The sequence below is a fragment of the Bison bison genome, unplaced genomic scaffold (genome assembly GCF_000754665.1).
Source record: "Bison bison bison isolate TAMUID 2011002044 unplaced genomic scaffold, Bison_UMD1.0 scf7180017864331, whole genome shotgun sequence".
Taxonomy (NCBI): domain Eukaryota; kingdom Metazoa; phylum Chordata; class Mammalia; order Artiodactyla; family Bovidae; genus Bison; species Bison bison.
Window position 1 is genome coordinate 3,866,112 of NW_011494903.1, and position 14,046 is coordinate 3,880,157.

Sequence of the window (14,046 nt, forward strand, 5' to 3'; positions counted from 1 at the left end):
TTTAAGTTTAATAGGTCCCATTTGTTTATTTTTGCTTTTATTTCCAATATTCTGGGAGGTGGGTCATAGAGGATCCTGCTGTGATGTATGTCGGAGAGTGTTTTGCCTATGTTCTCCTCTAGGAGTTTTATAGTTTCTGGTCTTAGGTTTAGATCTTTAATCCATTTTGAGTTTATTTTTGTGTATGGTGTTAGAAAGTGTTCTAGTTTCATTCTTTTACAAGTGGTTGACCAGTTTTCCCAGCACCACTTGTTAAAGAGATTGTCTTTAATCCATTGTATATTCTTGCCTCCTTTGTCAAAGATAAGGTGTCCATATGTGTGTGGATGTATCTCTGGGCTTTTTATTTTGTTCCATTGATCTATATTTCTGTCTTTGTGCCAGTACCATACTGTCTTGATGACTATGGCTTTGTAGTAGAGCCTGAAGTCAGGTAGGTTGATTCCTCCAGTTCCATTCTTCTTTCTCAAGATAGCTTTGGCTATTCGAGGTTTTTTGTATTTCCATACAAATTGTGAAATTATTTGTTCTAGCTCTGTGAAGAATACTGTTGGTAGCTTGATAGGGATTGCATTGACTCTATAAATTGCTTTGGGTAGTATACTCATTTTCACTATATTGATTCTTCCAATCCATGAACATGGTATATTTCTCCATCTATTAGTGTCCTCTTTGATTTCTTTCACCAGTGTTTTATAGTTTTCTATATATAGGTCTTTAGTTTCTTTAGGTAGATATATTCCTAAGTATTTTATTCTTTCCGTTGCAGTGGTGAATGGAATTGTTTCCTTAATTTCTCTTTCTATTTTCTCATTATTAGTGTATGGGAATGAAAGGGATTTCTGTGTGTTGATTTTATATCCTGCAACTTTAAAATACTGAGTTATTCTGGGCCAGTAAATACATTTTGTAATTTCTCAGGCCAGTGAAAAAGAATATTTCTCACTTTCTAAGAAGTATTTGGGTTTTTATCATTTTAAGAGATAGCCGAAACTTAAAATAGTTATAGTTTAAGTGTGAGCTAGGAATATTTACTATTTTATATTCTTATGCCCTCACTCCAGATATGTCACTTGATCTATATATCCAGAGGAAAAAGATATTTTAAAATGATATTTTGAAAGAAAATAGGCAAGTTATTATTATAATTTTTATCACATCCTAGTCTTTTCTTTCATTTTAGAATTAAAGAGAAGTATCCTCAAACATTTGATGACATATGCCTTTACTCTGAGGTTTCCCATTTGCTGTCACACTGCACATTTAGACTTCCATGTCGGAGGTTCATACAAGAATTATTTCAGGATGTACAGTTTTTACAAGTAAGTAGGATTTGTACTTCTGAACTTTATCTTTCAAAAATATTTGTTTGAATTAAACTAAAAGTTTTGAGATTATATCTGTTGATAGACTAGAAAGTCATTAATAATTTACCACTTCTTCCCTAGATGCATGAAGAAGCAGAGGCTGTCTTGGCAACACCACCAAAGCAAACTATAGTCGATACATCTGCTGAATCCTGACCTCATATTTATGATGTATATAGATGTAGACTATATATATATATATATTCATATTTGTGGACTTCTAAAAGCCTCAAAAAAGCCGACTGACTGGGCAGCAAAGACAGGAGTATCTTCTATACGCTGTTCCAGCAATTACTGGTACATGAACAGTTGGAACTGCGGACTTCCCTAACCAAAACAACTTCCTCTACCCTCTGTGGAGCCCCATTGGGGGTTCATTATTCATTACCACAGTTTTAAGAGTTTTAGTTACCATTGTATGCAAGATTCAAGCACTGAGTACCTACATGGGTTTTCTACTTTTCATTTTAAGAGCATAACAACAGTGGAACAGTACGGTATGCAGAAGCACCCTACACACCGTTATTTCTGAATTCCTTTTTTAGGGTAAATATAAAGATGCCTTGTTTGTTAACTAATTTTGGAAGCCAGGAATCAGTGTCTTTGAGGCTGCATCCTGTTAGCACAATGGGATGTTCTGTAACTGCTGGTATTAGAAGGGGATCTTTGGCCCTTCCACTTTTTTCTTCATGTTTATAACACTACTTCAGAGGTTTTTAACCTCAAAGCGAAAGAAGAGCCTCAACAACCAGGACTTATAAGTTATTTTTATGTGACTAGACTTACATAAAGTTTCTTGTTTTCCATCTCTTTAGTTTTGTTGCAATGTGTTATTATAGGCTATTTGAACTGATTAAGGTTTTTCACTACAGTTCCTGATTAAAATCAGAAAATTATTTTATAATTCAGAGTATTTTTCATTTATAAAATGCATATGTTCTCAGTGCACTTCCATTTCCATTAGCTTCCCACATCACCATTTTAACAGGAACTTGAACAAAGCACTATTAATTTAGACCTAAAGTAAAAGAAAGCATTAAATAACACCTTGGATCTCTTGAGGAAAAGATAAGGTTGCCTACAATTTATACATTCCATGGGAAAAGAAGAGCCATAGTTTCTTTTAAAAAAATCCTTGGTGAAACATTATTACAATTAAAAATTGTAGTGAAAAGCCTTAAGTACCAAATTTTAAAGCAGCAGTAATTTAATTTTTATATCAGTGTTCTTGTTTTGCACAGACTAAATGCAGTGATAGGTGAGTTTATGAGTACAGTAGTTGCCTTTATCACATTTGTGAAGTTGTTAAAGTTGATGAGGGCAAAGTTTTATTTGTTTGTTTAATTTGTGTATGTCTAAAGATATTTGGAAATCTTTACAGGAATTAAACATATATGCAAATTTGTATATTAAAAAAGCATGGCCATCATCATTAGAATGCTTGTAAATGAAAGGATCTTTTTTGAGGTCTATATATAAGTAGAAAAAAAATCCAGCTGGACTGATTAGGACCCTTTTTAAATTGATTTGTTTAGACCATTTTTACAGTTACGCATCAGCTCTGACACAGTCATAGTACGGGGACTAGTATTTTCCCTTATTACAGTTCTTTTTTATAATGGGCTTGTTCTTTGAGATCTCTGTAAAGAACCCTGTGAACTAGAAAGCATAACTCACAGAGATACTTTTTTTTTTTTTTTAATTTACTGGCACTGAAAGTTCCAATTGAGATGAAGCGTTTCATCTCACTTCATAACACCTCTTTGACTGCACTTCAGTGAATTGTTCTTATGTGCACTGTGTAGCAACTTACATTATAACAAAGCAGATAAGGGCTGTAAGCTGCTGCTTATGTTAAAAAGTGGTTCTTCAGATTTTCTTTCATAAAATCCAATTGAAGATAAAACAGATGCTTTTTTTTTTTAACTTTAATTTATCACTGAACCCAAGTGTTTATTTAAATGTCAACAGTACTTCTAAGAACGTTGCCTGTCACCTTGGTCTTTGGTCTTGGATGATGAGACTGCCTTCCAGAGAACCAAATGTCAGAGATACTAGACCAAATAGTGGTTTAAAACTCCAAAGGAGGTAATGTAGTAATCTTATTAATAATGGGATTAACATATTTCAGACATTCATTTTTAAACACTACCTCAGTTAATATAGAGTATAAAATCTGTGGTTTAATCCCTCAAAAGTTAACAGTAAATTCTTTTTTGTTACACACACACACACACACACACACATCTTCATCCCTGGACCCCACCTCACTCATCAATCCTGAAATGAAGTCTTTGTTACTATTAGCCTGAACAGTTTTTTGGATTATTACTTTGAAAGATATATATGTATATATCATAATATTTGCCTTTAGCACTTAGTTTGGGGAGACACTCAGAGCTTTGTGGTTCTCAATAATCTTAAAAAAAAATGTCTATATTAAATGTATAGTGCTATTTGGTTTATCCATGTTTCACTGACAGGTCTAATACGTTTTCTTTAAGTACTTATTTGTATAAAAGTAGACTTTTACGATGAAAAATGCTCACATGCAGTGCCAAGTGATTTACTTAGGTGTTTAAAATGTTAAATTATAGCAGAAAAGATTAGGGATGTTGTCAGTGGTAATAGAAATAATTGAAAAAAGCATCTATATGTAATAGATATTACCAGACTATAAAATACCAAAATAATGTCAATACTGTAGTTTTTCAAGATTTTAGAATTAATCTTAGTCCATATAAATTTGTACTACTGGTAATTATTGAATAATTTGGAGGAATTTGAGCAGTTGTGCTGGTTATAAACTGTGAATTTCTAATTGTAAAGTGAATTGTTGTTTCTAATTGAAATTTTTTTCAAGAACAGATTTCAGCTTCACATACTAAGTAAATACTGATAAATAAGGAAATTAGAAATTAGTATTTGTAATTAAACATGATCTAAAATTTCTTATACTTTTACTTCCTATTTATGCTTAGGTAGATTTGAAGGGGGGAAAAGTCTTTTCTCCCTAATAAAAAATTTTCTAATAAAGATTGGTAGCATAAGGGCATTCTGTAAGACATTGACATTAAAAGAGGCTCTTTGGAGGTATATACTTTATTTTACTAGTTACTCTAACATCATATGTATAAGTCCTTTTGAAATGGTGTAGCTTTAATAGTTTTCAGCTCTTTTATCCAGAGCTTGAAGTAATTAAAGCTGAGTTTTTCAGGGCATATTACAGATGCAAAGTGTTCAACAGTGAGGTGTGAATGCTTATTTAGATTTGTCTACTGCTATTTATATAAAAAATTTTTTTCATTCCATTCAGAGGATGCCTTTTATCCCCACATTAAAGCACAGATCACTAAGCAATAAAAAGCAATCAAATTGTCATCCAAATTATAACTGCAGTTACTTTTGCATGGTGAGAGTGAGGTGCTAATTTTGTGTGAGAGTTTTGTAAACTACCTTGGGAAAGGTCCTTTGGAAGTAAGGTTTTTTCCCCTTTTGTCTTATGTTTCCAGTTTTGTCTCAAATTCACAATCCATTAAATTAGGGAAAAAAGGAACAATTAATTGAGAGAGTTTGATAAGAGCTGTTGGAATAAAAAGAACATTTCAGATCTTCCAAAAGTTGAGAAGGGTCTCCCTTGTCTCTCCATTCAGGAAATACATTATTACCAGCTTCACTTCAAGACTGTCACTACAGTGAAAGTTTGATTATAAAAGCATACCAGTAAAATTAATAGCAGTGCTTATCAGACAATGTTAACATCTGTGAGAATCTTTCTAGGAGCATTTGTTTTTTCTTTTAGTTCTAGGTTCCCAGGGTAGTTTTCATTCATAGTAGGTTTCTTTAATGAATGTGGATTTTCTCCCCTTTAGAGTATTTTTGTAACATAGGTGGATAGCTGTGCCACTGCACGCATAAATTGCACATTTTGTTTGACTTTCTTTATAAAATATTTAATTTGAAAAATATAATTTATGCCAAAAAAGTATATCTTGTAATTTTGCCACTAATAGGTTGATTTAGCACAAAATGCAAAGTCTTTGGGCAGAGGAGGGGGGAGATTAAAAACTTTCATAGATAATAGTTGAAAAATGTTCCATTATTGGCCTGTCAGAAATCCTAAAGCTGCATTGTAAAACAAATGATGTAAATTAGTTTTGAAAAGTGGTAAGGGACTGTGAAAAAAATCTCAGACTTAATGCTCCCTAACCACATACTTTTTTTCTTTTTTATTTAGTAATACGCTGCTACATATTTGGAGGTTCTGGTGTTTGTAGGTCACTGAACAGACATTGAAATCTGATTTATATTGTATAACTGTAACATAGAAAGAAAAGTATTTATATATTTTCCGTAAGAATATTTCATTGAGTTGTGTATAATTTAAATAAGGTTTGTCCCTAAATGGTTTTGCTCACCTTGATTTTTTTTTTGTGGTTTTCTTGTTTTTGTATAATGTGTACAGTTTATGTCAAGGGCATTAAAAGCCTCCTGAAGCGTAATCTTATCAAAGGGATACATTCTTAATAAAATGTACTTAAAAATTCTTAACCTTGTGTCATTGTTCTATTTCAAATTTTAAAACCATCATTGTTGATTTATGTACCACTGAGGCTGTTACATGTAACTCTAGGTAAAAGTAACTTTTAAATACCACAGATAAGAATCTGGTTCAGTAACACATAGTTCAGTTCAGTTCAGTCGCTCTGTCGTGTCCGACTCTGCGACCCCATGGACTGCAGCATGCCAGGCCTCCCTGTCCATCACCAACTCCTGGAGTTTACTCAAACTCATGCCCATTGAGTCAGTGATGCCATCCAACCATCTCATCCTCTGTCATCCCCTTCCTCCCACCTTCAGTCTTTCCCAGCATCAGGGTCTTTTCAAATGAGTAGTGGCTTGTTCCAAATGTTTTAAAATAGGTATTTATACTTTCTAAACACTTGATAATCTAATCAAACATCTTTACAGTTATTATTTTTTAATCTCAGATTATTGTGAAAGATTTGATAAAGTAGATCTATCTTCAGAACAACTCCAGCTTTAGTGATTAATATATAGAATGAGCAATGATGGTATGATGGTAACTTTTCTGTGTAAGCTATTTGATTTCACTCAGCCTTCCCTTGTGGCTCAGCTGGTAAAGAATCCACCTGCAACGAGGGAGACCTGGGTTCAATCCCTGGGTTGGGAAGATCCCCTGGAGAAGGGAAAGGCTACCCACTCCAGTATTCTGGCCTGGAGAACTCCAAGAGTCTGACCTGACTGAGCGACTTTCACTTTCACAGAAACTGGATCAGGTAAGCTAGCCAACAGCCACCTAGTGGCAAAAGAAAATACTACAAGGGAAATAAATGGTCAATCCTGGAGAATAAAATTCAGTGTCGAAGTTAGAGTCTGTTATCATTGACTGAATGTGGTAAAATGTATTCAGAAATAGATTTATTTGGGATAGTTTGGTTTTTAAATACATTTATGTGTATCATTTTCATACTGCCTTCTACTCTATACTTTTCAACAAAAATGTAGTTGGCCCTCAAAAAGCACAAATCACCATCATACAGCTCATCTTTGAAAACTGACAATGTAGCTGAGCTTCAGAAAGTTTGTTTCATTTTTTAAAACTCTCTGGTGTATAAAGTACTCCCGGAGATAGTGAAAGATGGGGGAAGTCTGGTGTGCTGCAGTCCATGGGGTCACCAAGAGTTGGACATAACTTAGTGACTGAACAACTATAGCAAAATACCAAAGACTGGACAGTTTATAAATAACAGAAATTTACTTCTTACAATTCTGTTGGCTGAAAATCTGAAATTAGAGTGTGAACATATTTGGGTGAGGGCCCTCTTCACATCCCAGACTTCTTTTGTCTTATGTCCTCGATGGCTTGATGGGACTAGGAAACTGTAGTGTCTCTTATAAGAACATCAGTCCCGCTCATGAGAGCTCTAGCCTCATGACCTCCCAATGAACCCCATCTACTAATACCATCATCCCTGGGTGTTAGGATTTCAATGTAGGAATTTGGGGAGGCAGGTGATCATTCAGACCATAGCAACTAATTCTGTATTGATTAAAAAAAAAAATGTATGAAAACTTCCTCTAATGCTTAGAGGACAAATATATTTATTGTAAATACTATTTTAACTACTAATTTTGAAGGCTTTATATTTTCAGTTGTATCTTTTTGAAGGTTGTCATTTTGTTTTGGCCATGCCTTGCTGGATCCTGCTTCCCCTACCTGGGATTGAACCACGCCCCCAGCAGTGGAATCACAGAGTCTCAACCACTGAACCACTAGGGAAGTCCCTCTGAAAGGTTTTAAAATGCCTACTTTATGCAAAATGCTTAGCATGTTTTGTAAATTCTTTGAGATGAAAGCCAGCTGGTCTCCACAGAGTTCTTAGAAGAAATACTAGATACTAATACAACCTGATTTTCTTAATAAATGACATTCTAGTGGAGAATCAGTTTCACTAGACTTAGTATGGGTCAGGTATTGGAATGTCAGCAGGCACTTCCAGCAGGTCCATGGATACATGTATATATGAATCACTTAGCTGTACACCTGAAAACTAACACAATATTGTCAATAAACGCGAATATAAAGTAAAAAATTGTTTAAATTAAAATCACGTCTAAAACCTAGTTAGTAATAATATTCTGTATCAATATCACTGTGATACTAGTTTCCTGTGTGACTACTAGATACTAGAACTGTGTGACTAGTTCTCTGCTTCCCGTCTACCTACCTGCAGCTGAGGACCAGTCACCAGGCTGAGGCGTTATTTGTACGTCTTTTGCCAGTTCCACCCACCATCAAAATATCCCGGGATATTACTAACTAGGTTTAACGTGTGTTTTTAATTTAAAAAATTTTTTATTTTATATTGGAGTTGATTGACAATATTGTCTTAGTTTTCAGGTCTACAGCTAGGGGATTCGGATATACATATATCCATTCTTTTTCAGATTCTTTTCCCATATAGGTTATTACAGAATATTGAGTAGAGTTCCCTCTGCTATACAGTAGGTCCTTGTTGAGTATCTATTTTATATATAGTTGTGTGTTTATGTTAATCCCAAGCTCCTAATTTATCCCCCCCCCCACCTTTTCTGTTTGGTAACCATCAGTTTGAAGTCTGAGTTTGTTTTGTAAGTAAATCCATTCATATGAGTTTTTTTTAATAGTCCACATATAAGTGTATCATATCTGTCTTTCTCTGACTTCACTTAATGTGATATCCCTAGGTCCACCCATGTTGCTGCAAGTGACATTATTTCATTCTTTTTACTCTGTTGCATATACGTACCACATCTCTGTCCGTTCCTCTGTTGATGGACATTTAGGTTGCTTCCATGTCTTGGCTATTGTAAACAGTACTGCAGTGAACATTGGGGTGCATGTATCTTTTTGAATTAGGATTTTCTGCAGACACATGCCCAGGATTAGAATTGCTGAATCACAAGAGCTTCCCAGGTGGCTCAGTGGGTAAAGAATCTGCCTGCAACGCAGGAGATGCAGGCAAATGTGAGTTTTATACCTGGATTGGGAAGATCCTCTGAAGGAGGGCATGGCAACCCACTCCAGTATTCTTGCCTGGAGAATCCCATGGACAGAGGAGCCTGGCGGTCTACAGTCCACGGGGTCACACAGAGTCAGACACGACTGAAGTTACTGAGGACAAAAGAATCGGACACAACTGAAGCGACTGAGCGGGCGCCCAAGCACATGGTAGTTCTAGTTTATTAAGGAACCTCCATTCTGTTCTCCATAGTGGTTGTAATCAATTTACATTCCCACTAATAGTGATGGGGGGTGCCTCCCTTTTCTCCATACCCTCTAGCATTTATTGTTTGTAGACTTTTTTATGGTAGCCATTCTGACTGATGATGTGAGGTGATACCTCATTGTAGTTTTGATTTGCATTTCTCTGAAAGTTAGCAGTGTTGAGCATCTTTTCATATGCTTTCTGGCCATCTGTGTCTTCTTTGGAGAAATGTCTGTTTAGATCTTCTGCCCATCTTTTGATTTGGTTGTTTTTTCATAGGTGTGATTATTAAAAAGGTATTATGGCTATTTTAGAAAAAGTAAAGCCAATTTAGAAAAACATTTACAAATGAAACCATGATTTGCTTCAAAATCGTATCAAGGGGGAAGACTGAATAAGACTATGGATGGACTAAAGCAACCGTGGTTTAGTGGCTATTGGGGTTGATGATAGTACCTAGTAGTGGTGTTAAGTCGCTCATTCGTGTCCAACTCTTTGCAACCCCATGAACTGTAGCCCACCAGGCTCCTCTGTCCGTAGGATTCTACAGGCAAGAATAGTGGAGTGGCTTGCCATTCCCTTCTCCAGGAGATCTTCCTAACCCAAGGATCAAACCCAAGGTCTCCTGCATTGCAGGCAGATTCTTTACTATCTGGGCTACCAGGGATAGTTCATAAGGGTTTGTTAAACTCCTATTTCTATCTATATTTGAAATTCTCCATGAGTTGGTTTTTTCTTTTAATCCTGGTAATTCTGACACAAATTTCAAAGTTTCTGAATGACACTTCTTAAAACAATGCTGTTAAGTGGAATATAGTCTTTAAATACTTTATTTAATTATTTATAGGCATGGGAAAGGAATGTTTAGAGCCAAAACTAGGGTCATAGTGATACTGTAAGGACAAAGTTATATAAACCCAGCCATTTCCCATTGGTGTGTTGTTAAATTTCAGAAAGACATCTTTGTTTGACTCAGGTCAGTGATTCTCAAAATTGAGTGGGTATCTGAGTGCCTGGGATGTATTCCAGGCCTTGTGCCACACACATTTTGGTAGGGAGATTTGGAGTGGCACCTAGGAATTTACATTTCTAGTAAGCTCAGAACGTGATTTATCACTTACGATAATTCCAAGAGTTTCACTTCACTGATATAGAGAAAACACAAAATAATGCAGTGATGAAATATTTTAATTAAGGCTTAGGCAACATAAATGACTTCAAGGTTTTGTGCATTATTTTTCTAAAGAATATCTTTACAAAAGATACTACTTATAAATCAATCATCACCATCAATGATGTTTCCATGTATTTTTATAATTACATCATGACAGACACAAAGAGGCTAAATGGTAACAATACTGGCCCCAAAGTCTTCTCAAAACAGACTAATCAAGATACTTGTTTGTACTGTGTTAGGTGTACATAGTCCATTATTCCAGCCAAAAGCATAGTTATATGGAAGGAAAAAGTTAAAAAGAATGAGCAGAAGTCCTGGTTTGTGTATATTTAGGTCAGTTAACAGCCATGTTCCTTTCAGCTCCTCCTCTCTTGTTCTTCATACTGTGGAATTGTGTGACACAGGGCATTTGGTACCGGAGGCACAGGCAGCACCATCTCCACCACAGCAGAGAAAGGAGCCCCTAATCACGCTTATTTAGAAGTATGATAAGTAAACATTAAGGGTTGTTGGGCAGAGAGAAGGGAAAGGAACTCTAGCATGACTGAACACTGCCACATAGCAGGTAGGTGCTTGGCATATATTGGTCCAAAGAGACAGAGCTCCTGCCAAGCCACTAAGGAACTCCCACTCTACATAGCCTTTTACAGTTATACCATCATAGGAATATAAGGAGACAGTGAAGGTGTTATCTTGGCCCAGACAACCTACTGGAGAATCCAAAAGAGGCTTACTGAAAACAGGTCATGTATATATCATAGTTCTTGGAAAAAAAAAGATGAACCATAAAATGTGAATGAAATTAATGACATATTTTCCTTCTATTCTGAGGTAGTCATCAAAAATTGTAGATGTGTCTACTAAGTAGGAGTGCTATAATCTGGACACTGAGGCAGGGATTCTGTGCCAGCCCCACTCCTTAACTGTGGTAAACAACAGAAGGACAACTGTGGGGACCTCATCAATTCATTTGCATGGCTTACCCTATTAGATAAGGTCTAATCGTATGGATGTAAGAGTTGGACTGTGAAGAAGGCTGAGCGCCGAAGAATTGATGCTTTTGAACTGTGGTGTTGGAGAAGACTCTTGAGAGCCCCTTGGACTGCAAGGAGATCCAACCAGTCCATTCTGAAGGAGATCAGCCCTGGGATTTCTTTGGAAGGAATGATGCTAAAACCGAAACTCCAGTACTTTGGCCACCTCATGCGAAGAGTCGACTCATTGGAAAAGACTCTGATGCTGGGAGGGACTGGGGGCAGGAGGAGAAGGGGATGACAGAGGATGAGATGGCTGGATGGCATCACTGACTCTATGGACGTGAGTCTGGGTGAACTCCAGGAGTTGGTGATGGACAGGGAGGCCTGGCATACTGCAATTCATGGGGTTGCAAAGAGTCAGACACGACTGAGTGACTGAACTGAACTGAATAGGAAGAGTTCATCTTACTACTGTCACCACTTAAAAGCAAGTCTAAAATCTGTTTTGGTCTCAAATATATGACTTCATTAAACACACCCAGAATAAATTAACTGACAATTTATGCTCCCGTAACGAATGTTCTGTGGCCTGAAATCTAGTTCCTTTACCCTTAAGATACAAAATGTATGGTAAAACTTACTGGAAATGCTTTCTTGCTAAAAGCTGAACTTCAAGGACCATAGCCACCCCGTCCAATACTGAGTGGATGTGGTGTGTCTCTCTGTCAAGTGCCAGGTCTGCTGTCATAAAGGTGAACGTGCAAGGTAAGCCTGTTCCCACGATCCTGCCATTTCCACAGCAAGCCTGCTCCAAGCACAAATGTTAAATTTCATAGCTTTCTGACCTTTGAAACCTGCTGCTGCTGCTGCTGCTGCTAAGTCCTTTCAGTCGTGTCCGACTCTGTGCGACCGCATAGACGGCAGCCCACCAGGCTCCCCCGTCCCTGGGATTCTCCAGGCAAGAACATGGAGTGGGTCGCCATTTCCTCCTCCAATGCATGAAAGTGAAAAGTGAAAGTGAAGTCACTCAGTCGTGTCCGACTCTTCGAGACCCCATGGACTGCAGCCCACCAGGCTCCTCCATCCATGGGATTTTCCAGGCAAGAGTACTGGAGTGGGGTGCCATTGCCTTCTCCATTGAAACCTAGCAAAACCATATAAATCAGACCTTCCAGTGGTGATAATTCACTGGGATTCAGCCCCGAGGTATCTGGTGGTGGAACAGTGCCAGCTATGCTTCTACTAGTGTCTGTGTAGCATAAGGATATGAAGTGGGCACTCTGCTTAGTGGCAGTGTTCACGCGGATCTAAAAGGGCAGTGGAGGAGAGGCTGCTATTCTCACTTCGGGCGGGGGAGGCAAGACCCAGGGGAATAGCCATTTGCATTTTATACTCCGAACAGAGTGCTGGCTCTGGTGGATTTGTTGGTGGGCTCTCCCTGTCTCCAGACATGGGTGAAGCCAACTGGGATACATAATTCAAATTAGCTTCTCCAGCTGGGATTTCTCCCAGGGAGTTCATGTAGTTTTGTTCCAGTGTCTTTAGTAAATTTTCAGGTGAAGTCAGTGGTCCCAGCTGACAGTGTGGGGCTTGAGGGGTTACTGGGAAATGTCCACAATAACCCAAGTCAGAAGCTGCCTGATTATAGGTAAAGTTCTCAAAACAGATGCAAGGTCCAGGGCCAGAGTAGTTCTTCTCTGTTGGGAGCAGGTCCAGATAGGCAGGCTTAGTACCTTTAGTTTCTGTGGGTGACTTCCTAGTGCCTATGAACTGTATCTTACTCCCTTCGGGCTTGTTTACAACTTCAATAGCATCTGGAACACAGTCATTGACGTTCATTATTGTTATATGAGGATTCTCCTGAAACAGAAACAGAAAATGGGCAAAGATAATGTGTGTGTGTGTGTGTGTGTGTGTGTCATGGTATATAAAGCATGTGAAATGCACTGAGAGCTTCACTTTTTTATGTGTTTTATCCTGGTCACAAGTTAATGGTGGTGATCACAAGGAGGTGATGCTGAAAACCAAAGGATAGCCCCTGACAGAAGAAGTCACAGCTGGGTTCACGCATTTCATGGCTACGGGAGCAGAGGTGGCTCTTGCTTTGTTACATCTTCCTGAGGAGGTCTAGGAATGTATGATTATTATAGCCCAACCCCTGGGTTAGTCTTTAATAAGTACATGGTATCCCTAGAATATCCCAGCATTTACCTTGAATTTTATTAATGACAGGACGCTGCTCTTGTAAGGGTCTGGAATGTCAGGATAACACTTGTCCTTCAACCTGGAAAACCAACAAAAATTACACTGAATTTTGCAATAGAGTGGAATGGTTAAGAGCGATAAACCTGGAGTCAGATTAATCCTTGCTTTATCACTCTTATCACTGTAACCTTAAGCAAGCTTTTTAACCTTCCTATGACCAACCTAGATAGCATATTAAAAAGCAGAGACATTACTTTGCCAACAAAGTTCCATCTAGTCAAAGCTATGGTTTTTCCAGTGGTCATGTATGGATGTGAGAGTTGGACTGTGAAGAAAGCTGAGCACCGAAGAACTGATGCTTTTGAACTATGGCGTTGGAGAAGACTCTTGAGAGTCCCTTGGACTGCAAGGAGATCCAACCAGTCCATTCTAAAGGAGATCAGTCCTGGGATTTCTTTGGAAGGAATCATGCTAAAGCTGAAACTCCAGTACTTTGGCCACCTCATGCGAAGAGTTGACTCATTGGAAAAGACTCTGATGCTGGGAGG

General features: G+C 37.6%; 2 protein-coding genes across 6 annotated transcripts in view; one reads left to right on the top strand and one right to left on the bottom strand.

Moving 5' to 3' along the window:
* Positions 1-5,918, top strand: part of RICTOR (RPTOR independent companion of MTOR, complex 2) — a 136,968-nt gene extending 131,050 nt beyond the window's left edge. For all 5 annotated transcript variants that reach the window (XM_010853745.1, XM_010853746.1, XM_010853747.1 and 2 more), the window contains 2 exons: positions 1,184-1,322; positions 1,449-5,918. In XM_010853745.1, the coding sequence (XP_010852047.1) occupies positions 1,184-1,322; positions 1,449-1,523 (214 nt within the window). In that variant the 3' untranslated portion in view covers positions 1,524-5,918. The remainder of the gene's footprint in view (positions 1-1,183; positions 1,323-1,448) is intronic.
* Positions 5,919-10,309: 4,391 nt separating this feature from the next.
* Positions 10,310-14,046, bottom strand: part of OSMR (oncostatin M receptor) — a 67,934-nt gene continuing 64,197 nt past the window's right edge. The window contains exons 17-18 of the mRNA XM_010853750.1: positions 13,505-13,577; positions 10,310-13,153 (exon numbers count right to left, since the gene is read on the bottom strand). Coding sequence (XP_010852052.1) covers positions 12,578-13,153; positions 13,505-13,577 — 649 coding nt within the window. The 3' untranslated portion in view covers positions 10,310-12,577. The remainder of the gene's footprint in view (positions 13,154-13,504; positions 13,578-14,046) is intronic.